At 50.7% G+C, this 24,255-nt stretch overlaps 1 protein-coding gene across 12 annotated transcripts in view; it reads left to right on the plus strand.

The window, feature by feature from the left end:
* LRRC20 (leucine rich repeat containing 20) overlaps positions 1 to 24,255 on the plus strand; it is a 115,596-nt gene that overhangs the window by 60,720 nt on the left and 30,621 nt on the right. For all 12 annotated transcript variants that reach the window (XM_040623754.1, XM_040623763.1, XM_040623756.1 and 9 more), the window contains one exon: positions 8,596 to 8,745. In XM_040623754.1, coding sequence (XP_040479688.1) covers positions 8,596 to 8,745 — 150 coding nt within the window. The remainder of the gene's footprint in view (positions 1 to 8,595; positions 8,746 to 24,255) is intronic.

The raw sequence follows: 24,255 nt of genomic DNA on the forward strand, positions 1-24,255 counted from the left end.
TCCTGTGGGTGGTGACTCCTTGGTCACACCCCCTGATGGGGTACTCACTTCCTCACATGGGAGCCTTTCCTTTATGGCTGGTGAACTATTCCATGTACTGTCAACTGTTCCATAAAGAATGGGACCCTCTTCTTGATGACATCGCATGGCTGCTTGAGGATGACTCACCTGTCTCCAGTCTGGGTCTTCTCTTCCCTGGGCGGGGTACCCCCTCCGTTAGTGAGACCTGGTCCCTAGCCATATCCTAGCTGTGTCCTCTGGAAGGAGGACTGCCTGCTCCCTTAAGCCCCGGGACCCAGCATTGAACTTGGCTCCGCTTAGGAGGTGTTTCTCTACTGCATACAGGTGTAGTGGGTGTAAACGGTGCCCGTCCTCTGAATTAGATCTGAGAAGAATTTCCTGGGGCCTCGTCCCCAGAATCACTAGGAAGGTTTATACTAGAAAGGATTTTTTAGCCAAGGCCCTGGTTTCCCTTTGAGATGCTCTGCATAGACTCCCCTTTCTCTGGCTCAGCCCAGAGACAGGTACATAGGTACTTCTTAACTCAAGGGGGCAGAATAGTGGAATGGTTACAACCCATGGCTTCCCGAACAGCTTAACCATCTCAATCTTACTTCCCTACTTTTAGCTGTATGACCTTGAGCAAGTCACTCCATTGCAGTTCCCGCATGCGTACAGAGAGGATAGTTCTTACAACCTAGCACATGTGAAATAGTAAGTGGTACTATTTATGGTTATTATTATCCGCATCCCCCAAGGAACGAACATGAGATCTATGCTCCTTGTGCACAGGTGGAGAGAAGACTGGGCAGGGTTGAGATCTGTTCCCGCATATCTGGGTACCTGGATCTCCATATTCTTGTCCCGGGGACCATGGAGAACTGTTCCTGAGATCATGGACCTGTCCTCACAGCAGGGATTGGAGTCCCCATGCAGTGTTAGTGGCTGGCGATGTGGCCTGCATGGGGCGCATTTGCATCACGTCCCAGCAAGAGCCCTTTGCCATCAGTGCCATCCAGACTGTTCTGGGCGGGAGCTTTGTGCTCTACCCCTGCCACATGCATGCCAGCCTCTGGGAGGTGGTTCTGGGGTCAAAGAGTGGCTGGAACAGATGGCATTCCTAAGTACGAAAAAAAAATCCTAGGGTAGTCACTGGGCACAGTGGGGAACAGTGCCTGGCACACAGTAGGGCTATTATGGAGAATAAACAAGAGCAGCAGGGGTGAATACATTCCAGGCCCTCAGCACCTTCAGATGGGGGCCATGTGCTTCTGCGACGTAGGTGGGTTGGCCAGATAAGGCTGCAGAGGCCTGTGTTGCTTGAGTTGGAGACTGACAAAAAGGGAGAGTGTATGGTTGGGATGGTGCGTGGGTGGGCCGGTGGCGGGAAGGAGGTTGTGGGCTGGGCGTTTCTGGGCTGATGTACTCTGGGAAGACAGCTGTTTTGGGACCCTTGGAAATAACTTGAATGGCCTTATGGCTTTATGTCTCTTCTGTCTCCATTGTGAGCACTTTCTCTCCCCACTGTGGGGAGTGGGGGTGCGTGGCACAATTGATTCTTGGTGCCTGAGTCCTGAAAGTTCCATCTCCTAGCTTTGGCTCCACTCTCCTACAGAGAGTTTCTTTCTTTTATGGGTCTTTCTTGTTTCTCTTTTGATGAGGAACTGGCTGCTCTCCATTTGTACTTGAATTTGCCAGGTTATTTTTTCCAATAAAAGCGGGTTTTATGATAATTCAACTTTTCTATTTCAAAAGTAAAGTGTCACTATATATGCTCGAGAAATATTTTTATTTAAATATGTAATGGTACTTTGCCTGTTTTCTATAAAATAAACATTGGGACTGTAAGTAGTAATAAATTGCTCCAATCCTTTGTAGTAACTATTCAACACTGTGGTTATTTTCCGCTTTCCCAGGCGTATGTACTTTTTACCTCGTTTTACATGTATTACAGAGTGCGTATAATTTTTTTATTCTGCTTTTAAAAATGCTATAACTTGAATCATTAAACAAGAAAAACAATGGACAAACATAGGTCGACGATACTGTTTAAGAAGGTCTACCCGCATTGGAGGGGGTGTGCAGAAATGCCAGAACGCCAAATAGAACAACGTCAAGAGATGTGAACAGGTTTTGCCACAAGGGAAATAAAAATGGTTAATTACCCATGAATGATAATCCGTCTCATTACTGAAAGACTTGCTGATTAAAAGCAAGGGATGCCATTTCCCCTGATCATATTAGCAAAGATTTTCTTTTTAATGATTCTCTTACTTATTGGACAGAATATATGCTAATTGGCATAAATACTCTGGAAGGCAGTTTGGCAATACTTCAAGAGCCATATGTTTCTTTGTTGACTAATTATATTTTTCTGCTTGCGAACATCTTATGTTCTTTTCTCATCTCTCTCTGGTGGTCTTAATTTTTTTAACTGAATTATATTGAGAATTTTAAATAATAAAAGTAACTTTTTTAAAAAGATTTTATTTATTTATTTTTTTACAAGGGAGAGCATGAGCAGGAAGGGCAGAGGGAGAGGGAGAGAGTCTCTCAAGCAGACTCCACGCTGAGTGTGGAGCTTGGCGTGGGGCTTGATCTCACGACCCTGAGATCACAACCTGAGCCAAAACCAGGAGTTGGACGCTCATCCAACCGAGCCACCCAGGCGCCCCAAAGATAAATCACTCTTAAAAGACATTGAGGAAGACATAAAAAGATGGAAAGATATTCCATGCTCATGGATCGGAAGAATTAACATAGTTAAAATGTCCATGCTACCCAGAGCAATCTACACTTTCAATGCTATCCCGATCAAAATACCGAGAACGTTTTTCAAAGAACCGGAACAAATAGTCCTTAAATTTGTATGGAACCAGAAAAGACCCCGAATCTCCAAGGAACTGTTGAAAAGGAAAAACAAAGCTGGGAGCATCACAATGCCGGATTTTGAGCTGTACTACAAAGCTGTGATCACAAAGACAGCATGGTACTGGCACAAAAACAGACACATAGACCAATGGAACAGAATAGAGAGCCCAGAAATGGACCCTCAGCTCTTTGGGCAACTAATATTTGATAAAGCAGGAAAAAACATCCAGTGGGAAAAAGACAGTCTCTTCAATAAATGGTGCTGGGAAAATTGGACAGCTACATGCAAAATGACTTGCCTACCTACGAGATGCGATGCGAGCACAGGAGCAGTACCTAATTGCATAAGGGATTGAGAGCGCTTCCCTTAAAGGGTTGACATGAGCAACATTGTGGAAAATGACACCATATTGAGAAGATTGAAGAAATTGAACTCCAGATACAGCCACCAACATGGATGAATTTCAGTCATAATTTTGAGTAGATTAAAAAATCAGATACAAAAGAGGACATCTGAAGATTCTATGGGCATCCTTAAAACACAGGCACTTGATGCCCAACTAGGGAGGACCGTATCCAACACGTCATCGTTTGGTGTGGTGTTGGCAGTGATTACCTAATGGACATACAACACCTGAAGAATGTCATTTGTCTTCTTTATATGACAAAATTCTTTTCAACAACAATAATGCAGTAAGTAGCAAAACTAATTATTTTCTTGATTTGTTCTTTAGGTTCAAAAACAATGAAGAATTTAAAAAGAACACATTTCAGCTCTCTTAAAAACTAGTGAAACATTTCATTTATGAACTAAAATTCACCCTTCAAAAAAATTGTATTTCACGGTTTCCACTGTTCCACTGTGTTAAATTTTAAACGCATATAAAAGCTCCAAATGGTCACGTAGAATGACAGAATTGAAGTAACTTGAGTTCTGTTCGTCTTTATCCTGATCACTGCTCTATCGTGTTCTTTTGAATCCACTGTTCAAACGTAGGAATATGTGTTTCCACAGAGGTGGAGACAAGAACTCTGCGTGAAGCCAGCTCGAATGATTCTGAATTAACAACTTACTCTCTGGGACTATGGACTATGAGAAACAAACTGAGGGCTACAGAGGGGAGGGGGGTGGGGGAATGGGATAGACCGGTGATGGGTAGTAAGGAGGGCACATATTGCATGGTGCACTGGGTGTTATACACAACTAATGAATCATCGAGCCTTACATCGAAAACCGGGGATGTACTGTATGGTGACTAACATAATATAATAAAAAATCATTATTAAAAAAAAAAAAAGGAAAAAAAAAATAAAGTTTATTTATTTAAGTAATCTCTACACCCAACGCAGGCTCGAACTCACGACCCCACAATCAAGAGTAGCGTGCTCCAGCGACTGAGCCAGCCGGGCACCCCTAAGGATAACTCTTTATCCTGTTTGTAGATCCTTTCACAGTCTGTTGCCTTATTTTTTTTTTAACATCCAGATGTTCCGCATGGTTTATACAGTAGGTTTATTGATCTGTCCTTTGTGATTCTGTTACTGCTCCTGGGTTTAGAAAGTCGTCTTCACTGAAGAGTTTGTACAAATATTAAATTCTGTTGACTTCTGATTTTTTTTGGTTTGATTTCAAAAATATCTCAAGTGTAATTCTCTCTAGAATTTACTTTGTTTTTTTTTTTTTTTTAGAGAGGGATGTGGGAGAGGGCAGAGGGAGAGGAGAGAGAATCTTAAGCAGGCTCCAAGCCCAGCATGGAGCCCGATGTGGGGCTTGATCTCACAACCCTGAGAGCATGACCTGAGCTGAAATCAAGAGTCTGACACTTAACCGACTGAGCCACCCAGGTGCCCCAAGTTTACTTCGATTCTTAGGTTAATTGAGAGTCTCTTTTGTTTTCCCAGAACTGTTAATTGGCTATTCTGATATTAGTTATTAATTCTTCCTTTCCCCGATTTATGTGTGAGGCCTCCTTTAGCATTTATTACATTATGACATGTTATTTATGGACTACATTTTTCAGACCGTTTTGTTTCTATAATCTGTTTCTCCTGTGGCCTCTGTTTTAATTATCGTAGGCTTAGAATATTGGTTACCCCCCTGCCTTCTCCTCTTTTAGGGAGCCTTGCTTATTCCCCTACCTGAAATTTAAAACCGTTTCAAAAAATGGTTTCGAAGTTTAAAGTGAAAAAAAGAATTTTCTGGATTTTCAGTAGGAATTACATTAAACAATCTATGAACTGATCTCTGAAAAAAGTCACTATCATTTCGGTATTTTGACTTGTCATTAACGAGCATGTTCTGTATCTTCACATACAATTTATTTTTTTAGCATTTCTTAATTTTTAAAATTTATTTAAATTCTATTTAGTTAACATACAGTGTATTATTAGTTTTAGCGGTAGAGTTCAGTGATTCATCAGTTGCATATGACACCCGGTGCTCATTCCATCAGGTGCCCTCCTTAATGTCCGTCACCCGGTTACCCCATCTCCCCAACCGCACCTCCCTTCCAGCAACCCTGTTGGTTCCTTATGATTAAGAGTCTCATAGTTTGTCTCCCTCTCTGTTTTCATCTTATTTCATTTTTCCTTCCCTTCCCCTATGTTCCTCTGTTTTGTTTCTTAAATTCCTCCTAGGAGTGAAATCACATGGTACTTGTCTTTCCTGACTGATTCGGCTTAGCATCATCCCCTCTAGTTCAAAAGCCTTCTTTGTGGGCTTTTCTCCTTAATATTGGTCAGATACATCTTCCATGCGGATCATCTCTGTATATTTCATATTATTATTGCTGTTTGAAGTAGGATCTTTAAAGATTATGTTTTATTGCTGCCATATGGGAATATTACTGAAGTTTGCATAGGTATTTTAATTAGCCACTTGGCTGAGACCTTTTTAATTTGTGTAGTTTGTCAGGTGACTACTTTGGTTTTTCAAGGTTACGCAGTCATTTCATATGCACATGATTATCATTCTGTCTGTTTCCAGTGTTTGTGTTTCCTGTGTCTTTGGCCAGAACTTCCAAGATCATATTCAACGATACTGGTGATGGAAGGCATCCTTATTTTGCGCTTTGCTTTCAAGGGACAGCTTCTGACATTTTCCTTGATGTTGCTTCTAGCTTGAATGAGATCTGTCGCTTTTACCCAAAGGGGCCGTTATGATTTACAACCACAACAAAGATTCCTTTCTAGCCCGAATCCATTGCACATCTGGCACAAAGCACTAGGAGACTAATTGTTTGGAAATGTTTGCTCTTTCTAGAATCCCCAGCCTGCCCCAAACTTTGAGCCTACAGACCTGGTCCATTTCCAGCCCTTCTTGTCCCTCTACCAAAAGCCTGACTTCTGGGGATTCGTTCCTCACTGGCAGGACCTTGCACCCTCTTCTGCCAACCCTACTGGCTGCCATTGGACAGTGGCAGGGCTGGAGTCACCTAGCACAGCCCTGGACCAGGGGAAGCTGTAAAGACACTTCTTTTTTTTCCCTTCTAAGATTTATTTATTTATTTGAGAGAGAGAGAGAGAAAGTGCATGTGTGCATGAGCGGGGGGAGGGGCAAAGGCAGAGGGAGAGAGAGAATCTCAAGCTGACTCCCCACTGAACTCAGAGCCCCATTCAGGGCCCCACCCCACAACCCTGAAACCATGACCTGAGCCAAAATCAAGAGCCAGATGCTTAACTGACCGAGTACCCAGGCACCCCAAGACACTTTTTAATAGGATGCCCTATAGAAGACATCTGTGGATCCTCCGTTGTCTGGACTTCTGCCCTTGCCCCGTCTGTCCCCTTTCTTTTCTCAGACCAGCTCCGTGAGGTCGCCAGCACCCCTGCTTTGCCCTCCCAGCCTCCTGGAGCACTGCTGGCCCTAGGCTCTGGAGGTCTTCCCAGTCCGGTGGGAAAGCAGACACAAAACGAGGTTAACATAGTATAGGATGAGGAGGTCTCATTCGTACTCTAGGAGACTCCGAGATTAGAGCAGCTAACTGCCTAGAGCAGTCAGAGAAGGCTTTTAGAGGAGGTGACATTTGAGCTGGTCTTAGAGCAAGAGTAAAAATTCTATGAGGCAGATGAGGGAGAAGGGCTTCAATTATGATTATTTCAATAGACTTTGCATCACTGTTGCTGTTCAGAATGGGATCTGTAAAAACTATGTATCATCATTGGCCTGTAGGAATAGTCATTGAATTTTGCATATTTATTTTGGAGCAGTCTTCAATGGCTTAGGGGCCCAGGAGAGTCTGGTCTCTTTGGGGGAAAGACAAGAGTTTGCAGAGAGATGGGACAGTGCTGTCTGAGTTGGTTAGTGCTCATGGGGTTCAGGGGTTGGAGGAGGGTGACCCTCAGTAATGGGGATGATCCAGGAAGATTTCCGAAGAGGTGGGATGGGAGCTGGTCTTGAACCATAGAGAGGATTTGGGTAGAGTGAGAAGGGGAGGGTAAAGTGGAGAAGGCGGAGAGAAAGAGCACCCCCACTGTGCACCGGCCAGGTACTTTGTTAGCACATGTAGTACTTCTCGTATTTAATTTTCCTGACAGCTCTGCTTAGTAGATAGCAGTAGTTCCCCTGTTCTGCAGATGAGGAAACTGAGGCTCGGGGACTTTCGGTGACTTAGCGCAGCTGGGGAGCCTGATTTCTGAGCTGCCATGCCTTCAGCGCATCCCTGCTGTCGTTCGTACAGAAGCAATTGCTTTCTCGAGAAAGAGTTCACATATCCTACAATTCACCCGCTTCAAGTGGACAGTTCAGCGATTTTCGTAGCTTGCCGAGTTGTGCAACCATCATCACAATCCAGTTTTGGAGCCTCCACCCCCGAGCTGCCAGCCCCCAGGTCCCCCCGGCCCTAGGCAACCACTACCCTACCTTCTGTGTTTAGGCGTTTGCCTGCTCTGGACGTTTCACGTAAATGGCCTCATAAAGTACGTGATTGTTTGTGACCGGCTGCTGCCACTGAGCATCCTGTTTTCAAGGTTTATCCGCACTTGTGTTGGTACTTTCCTTCTCTTTATGGCCGATGTTCTTTTTGATGGATAATACCACATTTTGCTTATCCACTCAGTCTGCGGGTGGACGGGTGGGTTGTTTGCACGTTGGGGCTGTTGTGAGTAATGCAGCAGTGAAGGCCCCGTGTGATGTGTTTTCAGTTCTCTCCAGTGTACCCCCACCAGTGGAATTGCTGGGTCATGGGGTAACGCCGGGCTTACGCATTTGGGAAACGGCCAGACTGTGCTCCACGGCGGCCTCCGGGCTGCTTCTGGTGCAGGCTGGCCTTCAGAGTGACAGGGCTGGGAAGCAGGGCAGACCACAAAGTCTGTGTGAACCGCCTATTTTCAAAGGCGACTGTTACAAAGCCGTGTTCAGACGGCGCTCCCCGTGGAGTCGTTGATTGCAGAGGGCGGACTTGGCAGGGGCTCGAGGACGCTGCCGTGAATGCCCGGCGTCCTGAGCGGGCACAGTGCTCCTGCTGCCCTTGAGCTCCTAGGCCGTGCTCCCAGACAAGGTGCTGCGCCAAACCCACGGGTTCAGGGTGCGAGAGAGGGACGGGTGTGACCCATGATGATGAAGGCTCTCGGAAGAGGGAGGGCAGGCTTTCGAGCCTGGCACAGGGAAGACGGGTGAGAGAGAAAGGTGGTGGGGAGCAGAGGCGGGTCAGGGAGCATGCGGCGTGGGGGCAGTCCCCGAGCAGCTGTGGCTAACTCCGCTCTGTGTCTGTTCTCTGGCTGCAGACCTGGCCGAGTGCAAGCTGGTTTCCTTCCCCATTGGCATCTACAAGGTCCTGCGGAATGTCACCGACCAGATCCATGTCATCACGCTGGCCAACAACGAGCTCAAGTCCCTCACCAGCAAGTTTGTGACCACGTTCTGTCAGCTCCGAGGTACGACCCGCTCAGCCCAGGCCGGGAGGGCATGGACAGCCCTTGGCCTTCAGGCGCCAGCCCTGTGTGGACAGTGTCCACAGGGGCCAGAGTCCGGTCAGCTAGACTCAGGAAATCATTCCCAGGGGAGGCCACAAGGCTGGACCTGTGTCCTCCCTGCAGCCTGGAGGTCTCTACGTGTCACTCCTCCCTCTACCTGGTTGTGAATCAGATCAACTGATGGTCAGGGGTGTGGGTCCAGGAGTCATTGTCTTGTTCAGAACAGACCGGCGGAATGTGCGGGGTCCCGAGGCCCACAAGTAGTTATTTCTCAGTAGGCTTGAACAAGCCCCCTGCCTACCCTGCCCCCCTAGCCCTGGTTTCCCACTCTGCTAGCTCGGGTCGGGAGTGACAGACGCTAGGGAGGTTGGAGTTTCCTGTGCTGGGCACACAGGAAGTGGACCAGGGTGTTTGGCAGGGCGATGGGCAGGCGGCCAGCAGGTGGACACTGTGGATTCTCTTGAAACGGCTCCTCCGGCTGGGCAAGCAGGAGGGGGTGGCCACTGCAGCGCCCGCTCCCCTCTCCATAGAGCAACCCCTCTGCCCTTCTGCGAGAGTCCCCTGCCGCTCAGTGAGCCATGGATGGGAGAATTGGGGAGGACACAGGGGCCGTAGGAGAGGCGATTCCTGCCTTCTGGAATTCGTTCTGGTAGAGGCATGAAATGGATCTTAGGGCCTGTTTAGAGAAACCAGTAAGTCAAATGCTGATGTGCAGGAGGGACGTGCGCAAGCATACCTCACATGGCCGATTTTAGGCGAGGGCATCGGGCAGAGCTCTGAGGGGAAAGGGTGGCATGAATTGGCAAACGCAGCCCAGGGACCAGAAGCAGCTTTGTAACGTTCAGGAGCAAGCTAGGGCCTGGAAAGGCCGCCAGCTAGCCACAAGCATGCAGGCCAAGGAGGGATCGGTCTGCGTAGTGGTTTCTGAGTGACACTCACGGGGCTCACTGCATTGGTGCCTAAACCACTGGGGGGTGGGGGATCCTAGGGCAACACTTGGCTCCCCAGAGGCACCGTGGGCACTTCTAACCAGGCTAACTTTTCCTGTCCGTCCTTTTCTGGTGGCTGCTTCTCTGCACGGATGAGATGTGCCCTCACAGCCAGCAGGCCCCATGGACCGCAGCACTCAGCTCTGGCGGAAATTAGAATCATCTGGGGCACTTTTCTACAAACGTAGTTGCCTCTATCGCAAGACCAGTTGAGTCAGAATGTCTGAGTATGGGCCTGGGCCCTGTGAACATTTTTTTTTTTTAAGATTTTATTGATTTATTTGACAGAGACAGCCAGCGAGAGAGGGAACACAAGCAGGGAACACAAGCAGAGTGGGAGAGGAAGAAGCAGGCTTCCAGCGGAGGAGCCTGATGTGGGGCTCCATCCCGGAACGCCGGGATCACGCCCTGAGCTGAAGGCAGACACTTAATGACTGCGCCACCCAGGCGCCCCCCTGTGAGCATTTTTTAAAACCTATTCCCAGTCATTCTGAGGTTGAGGCCATGGCTCAGGTGTTATGCACGCTATTACCTAAGAGACTAGCGTGTGAGTGGTGAGCGTGCTGAGACTGGTGGGGATAGTGGCAAACTAAAACGTGCCCTGCTCAGCTCCAGCCAGATATGTCACGAGGATGTTCTGTTTTATTCGACAGAAGCTAGAGAGAGGGGTTTAATGTGGATTGTATCAATTTTTGTATAATCTGGAAGGCGATAAAACTTTTGCATGGTAGATTTAGCCCCTGGGCCATCAGTTGGAAGACTCCCCCATCATCTATTAGAGCTGTCTCTGCCATGTCCTCTCGTGGATGGAGAAGGAAGGTCAGGGAGAGGAGGCTTGTCAGACGTCCCAGAGCAGCACACCCACATCGTCCACCACGCAGGCCAGGGCTGCCTTTCCAGGCCACCTGCAGTAGCCCACGGGTCCCCTAGAGATGTTTGCTTCCCAGAAGAGGGTGGAAAGACCGAAAATGCATGGCGGGGTTGGCAGGGCCCTCCAGGAAGAGCGGTCAGCACACTGCCTTTGGGTAAGCCGAGACAGTTCCTTTGTGCTCTCCTTCATTCAGCTTCCCCATCAGCACCTGCCATATTCCAGACGTGTCTGGAGGCTGGAGAACGGAGACCTATAGACCAGGTCTGTCCCTCAAGGAGCCCAGGGTCACTGAACAGACTTGTCCACAGCACCAAGTCCTGGGATGCTGGCGTGGACGGCATGCTGAGATCGTTGGGAAGAGCACTTCATGCTCCCTGCTAGTGGCGTGGGTATCGGGTGGGCATGGAAAGCAAGGGCTTTCAAAGGACTTGACATTTGGCAGGGCTTTGGGGGACGAATAAGTAGGCCCTCTCCAGGGGGCACGGTGACACATGCCAGAGAAACACACCTAGAGCCCCATGCAATTGTGCCTTTGCTGCAGAAATGTGTTTATCATAATACCCTTCCGGTCAGAAGTCCATTGAAGGATGTAGTTTGCACTCCCGGTGTGCTGCTGGCAGCTCCTGACTCCCCCACGCTCCCCCATCACAAAAGGAAAGCTGTGTGTGTGCAGTCATTGGACCTCACAGAGATGGCGTCGCAGCGGCCGGCAGCCGATGGAGGGCTGATGACCAGGGACAGGGAGGGGCTGGAGCTGAGAGCCGCCCTTGGCTCCCGGAGCCGTGGCTCTGCGCCCCAGCCTGGATTTGTGGTTTCTCTTTCAAATCGAAAAACCCTCTCCTTTTATGTGTGAAGGGGAGGCTTGAATAAGGTTTCGCTGGCTTGCCGGCTTCCTCTGCTTGGTTCTTGACAGAGGAGACAGACGGCCTCGTGCTGGGGAAAAGGCCATCTGCCTCCTCCCACCTGCCACATTGTCTCCGGTGGGCGCCCTGGGGCCTGGCTTCTGTGGGGCTTATGGCCCCCTCGGAGCTGGGTCATCTTTAAATGATTCCATTGCCCTTGATGCCCTTCACCCATGTTATAGAAGAAGAAAGCAAGACCCGAGAAAGCCCACGGCACCAATGGAATCCGTGCATAGGGCCAGCGCGCCCTGTGGAGCACATCTCATTGTCTGACTCCGGCTCTTCTGTTCCCTTCTTCTCCTGGGTCCCCATCTCCCCACTTCCTCCTGATACAAGTCATTCAGCTCTTCTTATGGACTGTGTCCAGGGCCTGCACACCTGTGGAAATCCACAAAAGCCACCCAGATGAGAAGCAGAGGCTGTTTATTGAGAACCGGCTCTAGCGGAGGGGAGCCAGCAGCTGTCACCGGCATCTGGCAGAGACTCAAAGGCAGGCAGAGGAGGGGATAAAGGGAAGGCCGTGCCCCGCTGGGGGGTGGGAAGCTGGAGGCAGGCCAGCTCGCAGCAGGCATCCTGCGTGATTGCTGAGGTTGCATTTTGGCTTTCTCCAGTTGACCCAAAGTTGGAAGTTGAAACAAAAATTAGGGAGACTGTCCGTTGGTAATCAAGTCCTGGCCACCTGGGGCCGATTGTTACGGGAGTCATATTTGGCTTCCTGGACCATCAGGAGAGACTGCCATCTGAGTCCCTGCAAGTGTGACCGAGAGCACACTGGCGTCCTGGGCCAGCTCCCAGAGCGGATGGGTTGGTTCCCCCGGCAGGGTGCTGTGGGTTGTGGGTCATTGCTGGTTTTGTTTGCGGCCTGGCCATCGTCTGCGCGTCTGTTCAGCTGCTCACAGCCTGCCTTTCAGCTCAGTGCGGCAGTTCCTCAGGAGCACCTGTTGGGGCCTGGCTGTGGGCACGGACAGGTGAGTTATAACCCGGGGGTCCGAACTCACAGGGCACTTAGCCCTCGAAGCTTCTCATGGAGGGTTTGACACGTGTCATCTCAGTTAACCCTCTTAGCACCAGCCGTTTGGGATGGATAGGACAACAAAGACTAGACGCGGTCCTTGAGGAGTCCCCGGGAGAGACGGGGGTAGAAGCAGACAGCCACCTTAACACCTGAGGGGTGACACAGCAGACATTTACGGGAAGTCTGGTGGGCGGCCTGGGGAGGCAGAAGTCAGGTCTGCTTTGCACACGTGTGCTAGTTCGCTAGGGCTGCCAGAATGAAGTACTGCAGCCATGGGGGCTTCACCAACAGACCTTTACTGCCCACGGCCCTGGAGGCGGGCGTCAGACGTCGAGGGGTCGGCAGGTTTGGTTTCTTCAGGTGCCTCTCTTCTCTTATAGGCGGCTGCTTTCTCGCTGTGTCTTCGTGTGGCCGTCCCACGCACGTCTGTTCCTGGGGTCTCTGCATGTCCTCTCTTTTCTTCTCAGCACACCAGTCAGATGGGATTAGGGCCCCCCTAACAGCCTCATTTGAACTCGAACACCCCTTGAAAGACCTCACCTCCAAACAGAGCCACACTATGAGGCATGGGGGGGTGGGGGGGTAAGACTTCAACATAGGAATTGAGGGGGGGACCCATTCATCCCAAAATATGGAGGAGTCAGAAACCTCCAGAGGAAATGGTTCGGAGGGGTCACTGGACAGAAGGAAAGGGGGAATTCCCACGGCATCGTTCAGGAAGATGGGAGGTGTGTTTGGGAAATGGACTAAAATAAAAATGGTACAAGACTGAACATAACGGAGCAGACGGATACGGTGTGGCGTCAGCAACTGTCCTGAGAGAGTGAGCGGGCCTCAGGGAGTCCGTCAGGAAGGAGCTGGGGCAAGTGACCTGGAGGCAGTGGGATTAGGGGTGGGGGGTGTCTCCCTCCCCTTCCTGCTTTGCCCCGGCCCGCTGGCTTCTCTCTAGCTGAGGGCACTGAGTGGCTGCAGGGGGAGAGAAGAGGGAGCCCAGAACTGTGCCGGAATGCAGGGCAGACACTGCAGCCTTGCAGTGGTCTGTTGGACGCTGATGTCTCGGTTTCAGTCTGGGATCAGCTGTGCTGGGCGCACAGCTTCTGTTCCCTCCGCACAGCTCACCCCCGGAACTGCAGGGTCTGGGAGAGTGTGTCTCACCTGAGTCATTCACAGTTGCTGACAATTGAGAGCTCCTGCCTGATCCAGACGTGGTGATGAGATTGTGGCCTTTTGCATCAGCTTTTGCCTTCAGTCCTCAAGGATGTCTGTCCCCTGGGGTTACATGGCCGAGCTCAGGGGGGCGAAGACCAAGCTGTTTGTCACCCCTGTGTGCACACTTATGGGCAGTGGGCCAGCCCTCCATAGTAGAGAATTAAAGGAATCCCAAGTACTATGGGCTTTAGTATCCTGAGGGTACTGAAAGGTGATCCTAGAGGTAGGGTCACCAAGGCCGGCATTTTAAGTCTGTCAGTCTTTCCTGTGAGGTCGGAAGCCCTGATGTCACCGTGGGCCCGGGACCCACCACGGTGAGGAGCAGCTCACCGTGTGGTCAGGCTGAACCAGGACCCGCAAGATGAGAGGCTGGGCTGTGATGCTCAAAGCCCAGGCGCCCCGTTCTGGGCATGCTGTCTTCTGTTTCCTCTGATCCTACTCTCGCCCTCTGGCTGTGGTTGGATGCGGCCACTGGGGGGGCCCCCCAGCAGACCGGGGGGAGAGAGAGCAGAAGCTCAGCGAATATACTGCCTGGGCCACCTCCCTGTGAGGTCCACCTCATCCAGAAGTCACATCCCTCGAGGCAGCCTCCGCACGACTCTCTCACCCCTGCGACAGCACCCTGCTCCGAACCCAGCGTTCCTGCACAATCCCTCGAAGTTCCCCTACTGCTGCCTGTACCTCTGTAACCAGCTCGTTGCAGATAAAGCCTCTGTGGGGATCCGAACTTGAGGGCGCCGTCTGTTTCTGGTTGGGCCCCGACTGATGCCCTTTGCCACTTATTAGCTCTGTCAGCTTGGGCAGGCTGTTGAACGGCCTCGGTTTCCCCGTTGGTGTTGTGGAATACTCACGGCAAAGGCTCTCCCTCATAGGGCCCCTGGGAAGATTGACTGAGCTCATCCCTGCACAGCCCTGGGGGTCACTGCAACCCCAGCACTCGCCAAGCAGGACCTGGCCCGTAGCGGTAGGTGTTCAAAACCACGCGCTGAGTGGGTGAATGAGCGACTTCCCACCACCCGGTCGGCGGAATAATGACCCCCCACAGATGTCCACGTCCTACTTCTTGCAGCCTGTGACTATGTTACCTTACGTGGCCAAAGAGGCTTTGCAGATGTGAGTAAGCCGAGGACCTGGGCGTGGAGAGAGATCTGGGTTAGGTGGGAGGGCGCGGAAGTTCTCCTAGGGGCCTTCGCAAGGAGGCAGGCATGCCAGAGAAGGAGATGTGATGGTAGAAGCAGAGACTGGAGGGGTACAGACACAAGCCTCTAGAAGCCAGTAAGCTCAAGGCACAGATTCTCCCCTAGAAGCTGAGACCGTACATAGCTCTGCAGCATGGTTTTCGTCCTCTGAGACCGATCGTGGCCTCCTGAGCTCCAGAACTGTGAGATGATAAGTGTGTGCTGTTTTAAGCTAACCAGTTTATAGTCCTTTGTTACGGCAGAGTGGCGGGCGGGGGGCTCCTGCCTCCGTATACCCACTCTGCTTGCTTTGCTTTTCCTGTTCTCCCACTCGACCTCACTGTGGAGCCAGCACTGTGCCCCAAAGCTGAAACCTTCTCCAAAGAACCACCATGCCCTCCTCTCTGCTGCGTTATTTCCCTCGGAGCCTCCCAGCGTTTGATCCCTCGTGTGGCACACAGGCTAAACGTAGGTGGAGCTCAGAACTCCTCTCTGCGTGTCTTGTTCAGACCCCCAGTGGGGCCGAGCTGGAGACCCGCTTTCCTCTCCAGTGCAGCCCAGAGCTGGGAGACCTGCTTTCCTCTCCAGTGCAGCCTGGAGCTGTTCTTAGAACATCTAGGCAAGCATGCGTTGCTCCGGGAGGATCCTTGGCAACAGAAGAGCTGTGTCTTTGCCCTATTACTGCATGTCAAAGCACCCTAAGATTAATTGGTTTTAAACAACAATGAGCTGTTCTCTCCAGCTCTGTGGGTTGCCTGGTCTCTGCTGGGCAGTTCTGCTTGATGTCGTGTAGACTGTGGTCACCTGTCTGGGAGGGACGTCCCTCAGCCTCCAGGGCCTCACTCCCTGTGGGCTCAGATCTGCTTCGACTGCCTCACGGCACAGTGGGTGGACTCCCAGAGGAAGGAAGTAGGTAGTGCCCAGCTTGATGTTCCAGAAGGTCACTTCTGCTGCGTTCCATTGGTCGGAGTGGTGTCGGGGCCAGCCCAGGTTCAAGAGGTGGGAACTCGGCTCCACCTCTTGATGGGAGTTGCTGCAAAGTCTCAGTCCAAAAGGCCTGAAGGACCAGAGATCTTGCTGGGCCATCTATGGATGGCTTTCTGGTTGTTTTTTTTTTTTTTTTTTTAAGATTTTATTTATTTATTTGACAGAGAGAGAGGCAGCGAGAGAGGGAACAAAAGCAGGGGGAGTGGGAGAGGGAGAAGCAGGCTTCCCACTGAGCAGGGAGCCTGATGCGGGACTCGATCCCAGAACCCTGGGATCACGCCCTGGGCCGAAAGCAGATGCTTAACGACTGAGCCACCCAGGTGCCCCTGTGGTTGCCTTTCTGAATTTCTTACCCGTATCTCCAACAAATGGCACTTCTGTCATTCTTTATTTGCCAGCTGTTTATGGCCGTTCTTTGCCAGCCACTGTGCTAGGAACTGGGAGGAACTGGTTTACCACTGGGGTCTGAAAACCTGGCCCTGGCATTTCCCAGCTGTGCGACCTTGGGCAAGTGATTGAACCACTCTGAGCGTTCACTTTCTCATCCTAAAATGGGCATAATAATAATAATACTCCACAGGAAGTATATAAATCTCATATGCTGTTAATTTGTTAACTTCATTTATAAATCCTTATAAGCCAAACCGTGTCCTTTTTTCTGCAAAGTGACAGGAATAAATCAGTTCCCTATAGAGGGGACTCAGAGGCAGCCCGGAGAGGTATTCCTGCCACACGAGCAGGAGAACATGTCTCTCCTGCATGTCGCCAGCCCCTGGAAACCAGCAGGCCCAGGACTCGTGTGCACACCCGGGGCCCTGGGACGTTGTTTGCAACTGGGCATCATCTCAAACCTGCAGGGCTCAAGGGAACATTTCTCGCCCCCCGTGTGACGTGGGGCTTCGCAGTTCCCGTTCATTTCCCTGTTCCAAGCTCTCTTTTGCTCCTGGCTCTGAGATTTAGAAGTGCCCATCCCCCTGCCCTTCTTCCCCACTTCCCATTCATTTCTCTAGTTGTTATATGACTCTAAGGCTTCACTTGAGGTTCCGGTTATATGTTTTGAATGGGCAACCGATGCACACAGTACAATATTCCAAGGGTCAGAGAGGGAAATAGGGGAGAGTAAATCTCCCTCTGACTCCCGTCTCCAGATATCCATTTCCTCCACCCACAGGCAACTACTTACCAATTCTAGAGATACTCCATGCCAGTGTGGACGTGAATGTATTTAATGTTGGTCGCATTTACAGTGTATTGCCACAGGCAGTCACTGGGAGAAGCACCTTGCAAGTAAGAAGTCACTTCAGTCTTGACAGGCCTGCAAGGTCAGTGTTATCGTGGCTTTGTTTCCGATGAGGAACCTGAGGCGGGGAAGGGATCAGTAACTTGCCCAAGGCCACACAGCGAGGAAGGGGGGGTCAGGACTGTGGGCCCACAGCCAGGGCCTCTTCGTGGAGCTCCTTTGTAGAATGCGTCCACTACTTTACAACTTGTCTTTCTCGCTTAGCGGTATATTTTAGCAAGTGGCCAATGTCCGTACAGGGGCAGTCACCTTATTCTTTTCAGGAGGCAGATGGTTAGCACTTGGCTTTAGTGAGTTCCAGCCCCGGTTAGAAGAGTTTTCTCGCCCCTTCCTTGTGTCCGTCCGTGCAGATGTGGCTTTTGGAAACTTGACTCTTGTCTCTTGGCCCCTCTGTCTGCTGTGGACAGCAGCTGTCTTTGTGCTGAGCACGGACCAATGGAAGGACACCTGCCTCACCCCAACAGCCGGTCGCCCTGCAGGGGGGCCCTTGCAGACAGCAACATGATTGCTCATTGATGCAGGGTCACGGCCATGGTGCTGATTGATCCGCGGCGGGCAGGTATTCTTGGAGCTGGCACATTCCCTCACCACCCGGCTAGGTAATTACCACAGGCCGGCCTCATCTGCCCTTTCGTGGAATCAGCAGGCTTCCTCTGTCCCCTGGGGTCAATCCGGGGCCTCTGAGTCAGACCTGGCGGTTGTCCAAGATGGGGATGATGTGGAAGTAATAAGAAGAACTTGGCAAGGAGAGGTCCATTAAACAGACACCGGAAACCACACTTCAGTAGGGATGACAAATAAGGGAGAGTCACGACGGGCTCTTCTCAGGCCACGGACAGTCTTGGGAGCCGGATGGAATAGGGTCTCCTCCCAGAGGCCCCGTCCATCCTGGGAGCCCAGCTTGTTCGACTCTGAACGCTGGTGTAAGAGACAGCAGAAAGAAACCCGCAGAGCCCCCACTAACGCAGCCCCCTGGGACCAGAGGACTGAGGCCCTCTGTGTCCACGAGAGAGGCTGGCCAGGCCGGGGCATTGTTGTGACGCCACCATGGAGAAGTATGTCGTGGCCCCCGGGGTGAGAAGCAGGGCCAGCTGTGGCTGCTGCTGTGAGTTTCTGGAAGCTTAGCACACCAGCCCAACAGGTGGCTGGGTTCTCGCCAACACTTCTGTTCTTCCTCTGATGTAGACACGTCAGAGAAGACCTCAGGCATTCAGGGGAGGGTGACATAACGTCCCGGAGTTAGATGGGGCTAGGACTTTGACAGGTGTGGTGGATTCCATCCCAAGAAACCTGTGTTCTTTGCCCTCCCCTTGTGACGGAGGCCTGGGAGCTGCTGCTTCATGGTTCGGTTCCCGCTCAAAACTTAGCAAGTCCATTGTGAACGACGTGGCATTCATAAACTCAACGTCAATTCTCTAGGCCCCACTGGGTGTGATACACGACTGCTGAATTTCTGAACGCTGCATCTGAAACTAATGCTGTACTGTATGTTGGCTCATTGAATTTAAATTAAAAAAGGGAAAATAAATACATTCTCTAGGCCCAAATGATTTCGCTGGAGAATTCTATCAAATGTTTAAATAAGAAGTAGCATCAATTTTACATAGTCTCTTCCAGAAAAGAGAAGGGAAGGGCGTTTTTTCCAACCCATACCATGAAGCCAGTAGTGCTTTGATTTCAAATTTATATAAAGATGGTACAAAAACTATAGGCCAGTGTCTCTCATGAACTAAGACACAAAAATTTTCAGCAAAACATTAGTGATCAAATACAGCAAAGTATAAAAAGAATTATATGCCGTGACCAAGTGGGATTTATTAATTTTTCCAGATATATGTCACTTGAAATGCATTTGACAAATCAGTGTTTTCTGTTGTATCAAAGGCTAAAGAAGAGTCACATGATCCTATCTGTTGACACAGATAAAGCCTTTGACCAGCTAGGAATACAGAGGAAGTGCCTTAAATTGGTAAAGAACATCTATAAAAATCCTATAGCTAGCATCAGACTTAATGATGAAATGTTTTCCCTGTAAATTTGAGAACAAGGCAAGGATGTCTGCCCTCATCCTGAAAGTTTTAACTACTGCAGCAAGACAAGAAAAAGAAAGAAAGGCATGGAGATTGGAAATGAAGAAGTAAAACTGCCCCTGTTTGGGGTGCCTGGGTGGCTCAGTCAGTTAAGTGTCAGCCCAGGTCCTGATCTCGGTCCTGGGATTGAGCCCGGCTTCCGGCTCTCTGCTCAGCGGGAAGCCTGCTTCTCCCTCTCCCTCTGCCCTTTCCCCCTGCTTTTGCGCTCTCTCTCTCAAATAAATAACACCTTTTTATAAAAAACTGCTTTATAAAGAACTATTTGCACATGATATGATTGTCTGCATAGAAAACTCCAAGGAATCTATAAAAAAACTAAAAACCAAACCATTCTAGAACCCATCAACGAGTTTAGCAAGTTCCCAGGGATACAAAATCAACACAAAATATGCACACCTATTCTCGAAAGCTTCCTCTGGCTTCCTGTCTCACAGAGAGTAAACCCATTATCTTCAGAGGTCTCTGAGGCCCTGCCTAGCCTGGTCCCAGCCCCGCCTCCACCTCTGTTCTTCTTTCGCCCCCCCTCCTGGCACATCGCCCCCTTCTCTGTTCCTCAGATGTGACAAATGGTCTCTACTTTGGGGCCTTGTACTTGTGATTTTGTGATAGCTTTCCCCTGGGCTGTTTCCTTCTCATTCTTCACTCCGATCTGAAGTGCCTTCCTAGCCATCTGAAATAATCTTACTTATTTATCTGTCTTCCCCCACACACCACCCCCCACATGTGTAAGCTTGTTAAAGGGAGACACTAGCGTTCCCCGCGCCCTCCCCGCGGTCACGCAGCAGCTCAACCTATGGCAGGCGCCTGGTGAGTGGGGGTTGAATGACGGAGTGCAGGCTGTCCTGGTGTCAACTGTGTCTCAGCGACTTTCCCATAAGTCACACATCCTGCCTGCACCCACCTTCTCTTTTATTTTCCCTTTCAATTCCTGCTTTAATGTTCACTTTCAATTTTGTTTCCAGCAAAGGCTCCAAAACCCAAGAATTAAGTCTCATGGGTCTTGTACCTCCCTAACAGAAAGAATGCCTACTGATGGAGTGCTTTCACTTTTCAAAGAGTATCCATTTCATGTTCAAGTGCAGGGCTGAGTGTCTAGGAGGTGCTTAACAAATCCTCGGTATCAGGCAGCATGTCCGCTGGTCACAGCACGGAGACCTTCCCGGGGGGCCGGCCAGACAGAGCGGGGGCCCACAGACAGGAGGAGAGGGACTAGAACCAATCAGAAGCAGGGATTTGCCGAGTCTCTACTCTGAGAACAGGTACTGCAGGGTTAGGGAAGCGGTGTTGGAAAAAGCGGGGTGTCCAAGTGGCCCACTTCTCCCAGGGAGCCTGGCTGGTGTTCAAACCCCAGTTTGGGAGTTGGGGGAGGAAAGTCAGACATCTGGGGGAGAGGTTGGGGTTTGACCTGGGACACGTTATTTTATCTCTCTGCAAACTGGGGGCTCATAGGTTACTAGAAAATGAACATGCTGATGGCGGGGAAACCCGGAGAACAAGCATCTGGAACATAGCAGTGGTCAAGAGCTGTTAGCTGTCCTTACTACTTCATCAGCCCCAGGCCCCGCGAGCTGAACTTCGGGGGTCCAGCCGAAGGGCTCTTTCCTGGAACCCCTCCCCCACTCCAGCCTAGCACCCCAGCACTTGGCCAAAACAGTGGGAGCCCGATTCACCAGAGGGGCTGACACTGTCTCGCCTCGGCCCCCTTCGAAGCTCAGCAATGGAAAGTCCCCCTGCTATTCTAGCTTCAGCGCAGCCCCTTTGATGAGCGGGATGCCTTTAAGGACCGGTCTGCGAAGGGTGCAAGCCCTGCCTGCCCAGCTTCGACTCTGGGCTGTGAGAGAGGCCACCTTTCAGGCAGACCCAGCCCCTCCTCCTCACAGCTGAGCCTTCCCTCAGAGCCTGCCGCTAAAGGAAGGCCAGACTTCAGAGAGCAGCCTTCCCTGCAGAGCGGAAAGCTGGGGCCTGGCTGATAGTGTATCCACAAGTCTCTTAATCTTTAGAGCCGTGATCCCCAGAGGATGCACTAAGCAATGACTTGGAAAGCTGCCTAAGCTCTGCTGAGTGAAAAAGGCTGGTCTCAAACAAGTGTATAGTCTATGAATGCTTTTTTTTTTTTTTAAGATTTATTTATTTGTTTGTTTGTTTGTTTGTTTTGGGGTGGGGGAAGGGCAGGGGAAGAGGGGAGGCAGACTCCCTGCTGACATGGGGCTCCAGCTCCCATCTTCTGGGAGATCATGACCTGAGTCTGAGTCAAAAGCAAGAGTCTGGGGCGCCTGGGTGGCTCAGTCGTTAAGCGTCTGCCTCAGACCCAAGGTGTGATCCCAAGGTCCTGTGATCGAGCCCCGCATCGGGCTCCCTACTCTGCTGGAAGCCTGCTTCTTCCTCTCCCACTCCCCCTGCTTGTGTTCCCTCTCTTACTGGCTGGCTCTCTCTCTCTGTCAAATAAATAAATAAAATCTTAAAAAAAAAAAGAAAAAGCAAGAGTCCCCCAGGCCCCTGCAATTTTGTTTTTTTTTTAAACTAATACCTGTCTCTTCATCTGTCTGCCCATCCATCCATCTGTTAGTATGTACGTAAAAAATATGGAAGAATGAATAGCAAACAACTCCGGTACTCTCTAGGGGTGGAAATACATGGGATTTTCGTTTTTCTCTGCTCCATGTTTTTGTGATGTCTATATTTTTGCGATGAGTACGCACCGCTTTTTTTTTTTTTTTAAGATTTTATTTATTTATTCAACAGAGATAGAGACAGCCAGCGAGAGAGGGAACACAAGCAGGGGGAGTGGGAGAGGAAGAAGCAGGCTCACAGCAGAGGAGCCTGATGTGGGGCTCGATCCCATAACGCCGGGATCACGCCCTGAGCCGAAGGCAGATGCTTAACCGCTGTGCCACCCAGGCGCCCCACGCACCGCTTTTGTGAGCAGGAACTGCATTTGAAGTTCAACAAACCATAATCAGTCAGGATGGGCCAGTTTCACATGAGGAACAAATAATCCCAAATCTCAGTGGCTAAAACAACAAAACATAGTTACGGTTGGGACAGCGTTTGGTTTCTGTGACAGTTCCGAGCGCCGCCCAGTGCTAGGCCACTTGCCGCGCTCGGTGACGAGTGAGGGCTGGACCGGACGTGGCTTGAGCATCGAGCTCCCACGATAGCACAGACGGTGAACACAAGATTCACAGAGAAGGGAAGGGGGAAATGGAATGACCGCCCCTTTCCTCAGGGCAGGGGGACGCATCCAGACACCAAGACGGGGCAGGATCAGCCGGGGGGATTCTCCAGAGCCAGGGAGCCGGAAAGCTTTTCATCTAACTGATGTCGTTTTAATAAATGCTCAGCATGTCTTGCCAAGTCTCTTTCCTGCTGTTCAGTAGCTTTTCTCTACGTCTCTCTCTCGCCCCAGCTATGACTCCAGGCTCTGCATATCTCCTTCCCTCGCAGGCTCTTAGAATGGGCATCACCCCGAGGCTTTTGCAGCATCACAGCCCCTCCTCTTCGGGCTGGGGGAGGAGCAGAAGGACAGCAGCCCTGTCTGTTCGGAGTGCTCAGTACACGTTTCCGGAGCCAGTGCTTATGGGTTCAGGAGATGCAAAGACCTGCCCCTGCTCAAAACCCAGTTCTCTCCAGTCCCCGGGCACCCTGGGCAGGAGGCCACCACGCTGCTATGGTCTGGGTTTCTGGACTGTACCATGATTTGTGTTCTTTATCTTCCCTGCACCTTAGGCAAGGACAGGGTTAAATGTGTATTGAGCACCTACTACATGCCAGGCGCTGTACACATTATCATCTCCTCCAATTTTCCTAACACCTCACAGGTGAGCTTTATTGTCTCTTCTAGCGATGAAAGAAATAACTCAGAGAGGTTTGGTGATCTGCTCAACACCACACAGCATCACACATCACGGCAGCTAACATCGGATCCTGGATCTGTCTAGCTCCCAAAACACCATGGGCTGCCTCCAAAAGGGGGGGGAGTGAAGGGCTTTATAAGTAGAGTTGAATGCAGGGAATGATGGTTCCGTGACTGGAGAGGCTCAGAGCCTAACAGACCCATGAAAGACTTAACTCTTCCAAGCTTTACAAAATGTCCAGTCCCTACGTGTTGAGGTTATCAGAAGGCCAAGACTGCTCTGTCACCCAGCATGGTTAATTAAAAAGTACAAACCCAACAAGGCATTCCTGCCTCCTGAAAGGTTTGCTCAAGAACCACTCTGAACAGTAGGCTCTTCTTCTGAAGCTCTTTTGACCCTCGTGACTTTCCGTTTTGGCTCCGTTTGGTTGGACCCCATTCTGGGAAAGGGCAACACTCATTCCTATCAAATTACAGACCTATTACTCCCATTCACACACACCATGATGTGGGTTAGCCCTGATAAGGAACAAACAGATTGCCACAGGCTGACTTGACCACAAATGCCCCAAATTCTTCCAGCTGCTCCCAGCCTGGCACAGGGCTAACCCACATCATGGGAGAGTGGGAGCGGCGGGAAGAATTTGGGGCATTTGTGGTCAAGTCAGCCTGTGGCAATGTTTGTTCCTTATTTGTCAAGTCTTTCCTGAGCACCCTCTCTGTGTCAGGCCTTGTGCTGGGCACCCAGAATACAAGGATGAACCTCACTGGTCCTGGCCTTCAGGGGGCTTCTGGTCTAGCCTTGGGTCTTAGCTTCTGGTCTTAGCCTTGGTAACGTGGCTTCAGCCTCTTTCTTCGGGGCCCAACTCCGACTTGTTGTAACATCTTTCCTGGACCTTTCCCAGAGCATCACTGTCCTCTTCGCTGGGCTCTGCCAATACCGCCCACCTGTGGCCTGGGGTTCTCACACCTCACACGGCCAGCTCGGCCTGGTTTCCCATTTGCTGTTCCTTCGGCTCCTGCCCTCTCTCCCTGGCCCAGTGGTACCTGGTTACCCACAGTGGAGGAGCAGTGCCT

Source organism: Ursus maritimus, unplaced genomic scaffold (assembly GCF_017311325.1).
Source record: "Ursus maritimus isolate PB19 unplaced genomic scaffold, ASM1731132v1 scaffold_7, whole genome shotgun sequence".
NCBI lineage: Eukaryota > Metazoa > Chordata > Mammalia > Carnivora > Ursidae > Ursus > Ursus maritimus.